A 7,655-nucleotide genomic window follows, 5' to 3' on the forward strand; every position below is an offset into this window, starting at 1 on the left:
ATAGTATTATCAGGTTGCTTACTGAATAAGCACAAATGGTCATCTACAGTTATCAAGCTTTACAACTTTTTACAGTAAAGTATATTCAAGATATATTCATGTTGCCCATAGCACATCTCAACCAGAGGATAATGATGTTTCCGTTTGCAGTTTCAGTTCTGGTTTACACCTGTTGCTGCAGAGTAACTATTTACAGGGTCTTCTTTCTTTCTCAAAAGTGTTCTGGTTGGGGCGCCCAGGTGGCTCAGTCAGTTGAGTGTCTTACTTAAGCTCAGATCATGATCTCACAGTTTGTGAGTTCGAGCCTGGCATCGGGCTCTGTGCTGACAGCTCAGAGTCTGGAGCCTGCTTCGGATTCTGTGTTTCCTTCTCTCTCTGCCACCCCTCCCCCTCCTCTTCCTCCTCCTCCTCCTTCTCTCTCTCTCTCTCTCTCAAAAATAAATTTAAAAGCATTAAAATTTTTTTAAAAGTGTTCTGCTTCAGGAAGAATTAACCAACTGTGAAAAATTAAGCATAAAAAGATACTTTCATCTAAATAAGCTCATTTTCGAAAACACCACCTTGTAGTTTTGTACCTGAATTAAGGGATAAGATGAGTCTTCCTTTAACTAACTCCAGGGTGATATGTTTGCCGTTTTGTCCTTCTCTGTGAAGCAGAATCCCATCGGTCTGCCCGGTTTTAAATTTCAAAGAAATAACATCTTTTGATGGATTCACGGGTTTCTGATTCAATGTGTATATAAAGGAGCTCTTTCCATCAAAATTAACCACCTCGGATCCTACAGTGAGACATTAAAAAGAAACCTAAGTACGACATATCTTTATTAGTGCACTGAGATGTGTAAGTCGACACACACGCACGCAGAGGGAAAATGTGCCAATGTTCCCTTCCTACCAGTAGCTGATATCCCTAAACTCCACTCTTTGCCTTTTCTGACATTTCCTCCACAATGTATCATCTGGAAATACTTGTGTTGACTAAGTCCAATTGCTCCTGCCTTTCTATTGGCCACTTCTCATCCTGTAAAAAATGAAGATCAGTAAAGAAGCTGAAGTCACTCCCCGCCACAGCACATCATTGCTACGAAGCTGCCGTTTTCTCTCCACTTTCTGGCAGTTTCCTTTTTCCATCTATCAAGGTCCCTTGAGTTCTGTCTATTTGAAAAAGTTATATTTTATCATTAAGAAAGAAAGAACATCAGTCAAACCAGCTGAAGAGAAAACAAGAGATGCACAAAAGGATTCATATTACCCAGAAAAGTCTGGTTTTCGTATCTCATAAGTCAAAAAGACAAGATATTACTGTGCCTTTAAAAAGACAAATACCATGTGATTTTACTCGTGTGTGGAATCTAAAAACAAAACAAATCAATACACAAACAAAAAAAGCACGGGGCGCCTGAGTGGCTCAATCAGTTAAGCATACGAACTCGGCTCAGGTCATGATCTCACGGTTTGTGGCTTGGGGCCCCGCGTCGGAGTCTGTGCTGACAGCTCAGAGCCTGAACCTGCTTCAGGTTCCGTGTTTCCCTCTCTCTCTGCCCCTCACCTGCTTGCACTACTCTGTCTGTCTTTCTGTCTGTCTGTCTGTCTCTCTGAAAAATAAATAAATGTTAAAAAATTAAAACAAAAACAAACAAACAAAAAAGCAGAACCAGACCTATAAATACAGAGAACAAACTACAGTTGTCAAAGGGAAAGGGGTGAGGGGGTGGGTAAAATGGGTGGAGGGCAGTGGGTACAGGCTTCCAGTTATGGAACAAATGAGTCATGGAATGGAAGGTACAGCACAGGGAAAATAGTCAATGGTGCTGTGATAGTGTTTTATTTACGGTGACATACAATAGCTACATTTGCGGCGAGCATAACATGACCCATACAGTTGTTGAATCACTATGCTGCACGCCTGACACTAACACAGCATTGCATGTACCTTACGCTCAAATAAATTTTTAAAAATAAAATTCTATTTATTTAAAAAAATTTTAATGTTTATTTGCTTTTGAGAGTGAGACAGAGCACAAACAAGGAAGGGGCAGAGAGAGAGAGACACACACACAGAATCTGAAGCAGGCTCCAGGCTCCGAGCTGTCAGCACAGAGCTTGACGTGGGGCTCGAACTCATGGACTGCGAGATTATAACCTGAGCCGAAGTCAGAGGCTCAACCAACTGAGCCACCCAGGCGCCCCTATTTATTTATTTTTAAATGTTTATTTCATGAAGAGAGAGAGAAGAAAAGAGAGGGAGTGAAGGGCAGAGAGAGAGGAAATTGAGAATCTCAAGCAGGCTCTGCACTGTCAGCACAGAGCCTGATGTGAGGCTCGATCCCACGAACTCTGAGATCATGACCTGAGCCAAAGTCAAGGGTCCAGCGCTTAACTGACTGAGCCACTCAGGGGCCCCTAAAAAGAAAAAAATTTAAAACACTGATGTATAATAAATAAAGGTGTAAGAGAAAGCCAATAAAACAGGAAACTTTAGATTCACATACACAGTGGGAAATATATAAACACTGCAGTCTGTCTAAAAATCATGTCAACATGCAATTATTCTCCATTGCATAATTAAATGAATGTGCGTGATAAAAACATAACCCTTTGTCAAATCCAAACAGTATCCTTTAGCGTGTTCGATGACAGTAATGCGAATTTGATAATGAAGGATTTAAATGCTCTCACATTTTACTAGTGTAGTTTTTCTGCAGGCACGTCACTGAAAGGCAATGGTAACAATTAAGGCTCATTCCTGCAGTTAGCGGATAAGAACTGTTTGTTCCATGAATGATTTTGTCGGGATTATTTTGATCAGGTAGTTTGGCCCTCAGCTTTCCTGGTCCCACTACTGCTTTGTAAGTGTAATATTGACCTTCTAGGGATAAGAACATTCTGGAGTGTGGGATAAACACAAATTGCTGGGCCCCATCTTCAGAGTTCCGACTCTGCTGGCCCAGAGGTGGGGGGGGGGGGCTGGAGACACAGAACCTGCACTTGTGACATGACCCCTGGCCACGGTGCTGCTCCTGGTCTGAGACTGCCTTTGAGAACCACTGCTCTCAAGCACCTAAATTCTGTTTCTGGAACATTCCCCTCAGGCAAAATGGAGCAGCAAAAAATTTATTGGATTTGTAGAGAAGAATGGCCTTAAAACCCTTTAATGTTTTCAGCTTTCTCTCCAGTGAGATCACTAACGCTTGGATCTAGAACAATCAACCGCATGCTAATCATCACATCAGATCTTATGAGGCAGATTTAACATGTATTTTGACAGGTCTTCTAAGCCCATAAAGTAGCCGGATTATAATCTATCTAGGTAATCAACCAAGTAAAGCAAAACCACTTCAAAAATATATCCTGGTTAGTTTGACTAAAATCTTTTTTTTACTTTGTTTTTTAACGTTCATTTTTGAGAGAGATTGAGAGAGACAGAAAGACAGAGACAGAGCGTGAGCAGGGGAGGGGCAGAGAGACAGATGGAGACAGACTCTGAAGCAGGCTCCAGGCTCTGAGCTGTCAGCACAGAGCCCAACGCGGGGCTCGAACCCATGAACTGTGAGACACGATCTGAGCTGAAGTTGGACGCTTAACCGAATGAGCCACCCAGGTGCCCCTCCCTAAAATCTTAAATGGTAACAAATTTAAGCTCAATTTAGGGAGGTGAAAACACAAATGAAATTCAGGAATTGCTCTTAGAAGTCTGGAATGTTAGGATGCTCCTTCTCTTCGTCGGAAATGATCCACGTCAGTCAGCAGCCTGTACAGCCCCCATGAGCTACTCTATAAAGGTTTGTTAAAAAACAAAGAACTCCGGCAGGGAGCATACATGCCCACCGAGCCTGAAATGTGTGCCGTCTTGCCCTTTACAGACGCTGGTCCATCATCTACTCTGAGGATCAACCGGTCACAGGCGCTGTGCTGGATTCCTCATCGTTTCCAGGTGACGAGAACCAGTTCACGGCCAGACGTTTTGTGATCTTTCTTTGATTTAAAAATTAAAAACCCTATTTTAGATGGGAAATCATGTATTTAGTTATTTTTTTGATCTGCCACTGCACAGTTCAATACACTTCATTTGTGGCTCTTCTTTCTTTTAATGTTTATTTATTTATTTTGAGAGAGAGAGAGAGACAGGGAGAGAGAGAGAGATTGTGCATGCATGAGCAGGGGAAGGGCAGAGAGAGGCAGAAGAAGAGAGAGCATCACAAGCAGGCTCCTAGCTGTTAGTGCAGAGCCTGAGAGGGGCTTGATCTCCTGAACATGAGATCACGACCTGAGCCGAAATCAAGAGTTGGACGTTTAACTGACTGAGCCACCCAGGCGTCCCCATTTGTGACTATTCTTGAATGTATATTTTTATAAGGTGAAAAAAACTGGTAAATATTTTGGCTCCTGCGTAGTATTATAAAAGATTGGCTTCATATTGACAGGCTTCCGTAGCTTCAAATTCCACATTAGCAGGGATTTTGCTTTGGCAAATATAGTTTTGTTATTAAAAGACCATTTTTCCCCATTTTCCCCCTCCCCCCCTCACCCCTGCCTTGACTTCATTTTCATTCATTCCCAAGTGCAGCTGCATTTTCATTTAATACTGATGTAGGCCCATGAGATGCCACACGGGGTTGATGCTGGGATAAAACAGAAGTGGACAGACGAGATCTGCCCCTCCCAGAGCGGACAGTGCTTTCCCGTCTTCTCACTGCTGCTCTCATGAAGGAGCGTACTTCTGCAGAAATAACCTAGTCTTACTGTGGGACTAAGAAAATTAGTGACAAGGAAGCCAGCTGCAGTCAAGATGAAGGAAGCAGGGGCGAGAGGGCTTGCCTCTGGGGAAGCATCTGGAAAGAAAGAATGTAAACATCTTCCCCATCACATGGTACCTGTCACAGGCAATGTACAGACAGGCACCAGAAAGAGGCCACCAGGGCCCGGACACTGGGCTCTCCTAGTAAGCGAGAAGCCCCTCTGTGAAGACCACGTGATAAACAGGAATACACATTATCACAAAGGTGATTGACAATGGGAATATTTAGCCTGCAAACTCCATGATAGGCCTCACCAAAGAGAAACAATTCTATAAAATGTCATGTACTTACAGATATTCAAAGGCCAATTTGAATATCTGAAAACAAATGGACAAGTCGGCACATCTAAAATCACATTTTTTTTTTTTATTAAATATTTTTATTTTATTTCTAGGATAGAGAGAGACAGCGTGAACAGGGGAGGGTCAGAGAGAGAGGGAGACACAGACTCTGAAACAGGCTCCAGGCTCTGAGCTGGCAGTCAGCAGAGAGCCCGACGCGGGGCTCGAACCCACGAACCGCGAGATCATGACCTAAGCGAAAGTCGGACGCTTAACCGACTAAGCCACCCAGGCGCCCCTAAAATCACATTTTTAAACACGTATCGCTCAAACACAATTTTTAAAGGAAACAGATTTTTAAAAATGAAACCAAAACATCATATTGTGGGATAGAGAAGGCTTAGCTTGATGCGTCAGCAGTAGTGAGCGCTCCAAGTATGGATGGGGGGCAGTCCGAGGGTCCTCAAGCCTCAAGCCCCCACCTTGGCAGTGACGTCCACTAAACAGAGGCTTTCCTGACCTTTATACCACTGATACCACTTTATACTACTGATGACACACTGACTAGAGCAACCGACTGTCCAGTCTCAGAGCTCACTGGTGACGCTAAGGTGACAGTTATCAGCCCAGTAAGGTAAAGTTTTTGCTACTGGACAATTACAAGAGCAAATATAACTTACAATGTCCATAACTGATACAAATAATCAACTATAAGATGCATTTGAATAAAAACACTAAAATGATGTAGTAAATTACCGCTTAGCATAACGCTTAACTTTTACAAGAATGTTTCATGAACAATGTCTTTGTACGTCTTCAACTGATCAAATAATTGGGGTATGTGAAATAGAGGTCACTTGTTATGCATTAGCATAGGAGGCGATAGTTTCCTCTATTGGAAGAGTATGGAACCCACATTACAAAATAAAAAATGTGATACTTGATTGAAAATAAAAGTGTTTCTCCAATTTTACATCATTTTAATTTATCATTATTGGTTTTATTTATTTATTTATTTATTATTTTATTTATTTTGAGAGACAGAAAGCATGAGTTAGAGAAGGGCAGAGAGAGGGGAAGAGAGAGAATCCCAAGCAGGGTCCGCACTGTCAGTGCAGAGGCTGACACGGGGCTCAAGCCCACAAACCATGAGATCATAACCTGAGCCAAAGTCAGATGCTTAACTGACTGAGTCACCCAGGAACCCCTAATTATCAGTTTTTTAACTGAGGTTATATTTTGATGGCTGAATTACCAACAATATTATGAAAAAAGGCCCCTCCACACTAGCCAATTTGGGAGAGAAATCCACGTTAGCAGCAGTGAGACTAAATTTTTGCTAACAGACTCAGAGCCTCTGGATCTGGTCCCACAAACAGCCTTTCAGAACAGCACAGAGCAGCAGCTCAGAGAAAGAACCCGAGTTGTCCTGTGAGGGTCCACATCCCGATCACACTGTGGAAAACCTCAACCTGTCTCTGTCTGGTTCCTCATCAGGAGAAGGATGAAGAGGGCTTTCCCGTGCAGCACTGACATGAGTCTTAAACAACTCAACGTCTAGACAGTGTGTACAGCAGTGCCCGAAACGTGGGTGTTGACTACATTATGATGTTCGAGTCCTGGGCAAAGAAAAGGAAACGCAGCAAGAGTTACAACTGCATTTACGACTTCTCCTCCTGACCAAGATGGAGCAACCAGATTCACTCTCTCACCTGAAGCCAGACAAAGAATGGGGGTGAGGAGGGTTAAGTGGAGAGGACATAAAGCAATGGTTTTCATGCCCAAGGGGTGGGAGACAAACAAGAGGAGCCCGGGACCACCACTTGGGCACTGCCTGGAGAGAGTTTCCGGATCACAGGGCAGAAAGGAGGAACTGAGGCAGAGCCCGGCAGACGTTCTGGGAAGAGGAGACAGGTTCAGAAGTCTGGTGGGAACAAAGCACTTGAGGTCCACAGGGAGAGTATGAAGAGGAGACTAAGAACATCAGTGGTCAGTAACATGCCCCTCTTCAGTATTCAGCAAGGTACTGATCAGTGCATGCACTTGACGGGATAAAGCCCATCAAGACCGAGAAATGAACCATCTAAGAGGATGAATGGGTTGGGAACAGTGCCCACTGTTAGCATCCAGACTGGAAACCTCGCCAATATCTGCCATTGGGTGGAGTACTCAGAAAGGTCTTACCTCAGTGGTGGGAATAATCAACTTGGACTACACACTGCTTGGTGCGGGCTAAAAAATTTTAAAAGCAAAACCTAAAAGAATCAAATCCCTTCAATTCAATGTGTCCTTGAAGAAAGCTCAAGCATAGAGGCACCTGGGTGGCTCAGTCAGTTGAGTGTCTGACTTCAGCTCAGGTCATGATCTCGTGTTCACAAGTTTGAGCCCTGTGTCAGGGTCTATGCTCACAGCTCAGAACCTGGAGCCTGCTTCGGATTCTGTGTCTCCCTCTATCTCTGTTCCTCCCCTACTTGCACTCTGTCTTTCTCTCTCTCTCTGTCTCAAAAATAAATAAAGATTTTTAAAAATTACCAAAAAAAAAAAAAAAAAAAAAAAAAAAAAAAAAAAAAACTAA

The 7,655-nt window shown here is 43.1% G+C and overlaps 1 protein-coding gene across 1 annotated transcript in view; it reads right to left on the bottom strand.

The window, feature by feature from the left end:
* Nucleotides 1-7,655, bottom strand: part of LOC144227655 (contactin-associated protein-like 3) — a 159,585-nt gene that overhangs the window by 86,991 nt on the left and 64,939 nt on the right. Inside the window, exon 7 of the mRNA XM_077759328.1 lies at nt 576-779. Coding sequence (XP_077615454.1) covers nt 576-779 — 204 coding nt within the window. The remainder of the gene's footprint in view (nt 1-575; nt 780-7,655) is intronic.

The sequence above is a fragment of the Crocuta crocuta genome, unplaced genomic scaffold (assembly GCF_008692635.1).
Source record: "Crocuta crocuta isolate KB4526 unplaced genomic scaffold, BGI_CrCroc_1.0 scaffold41, whole genome shotgun sequence".
Lineage (NCBI taxonomy): Eukaryota > Metazoa > Chordata > Mammalia > Carnivora > Hyaenidae > Crocuta > Crocuta crocuta.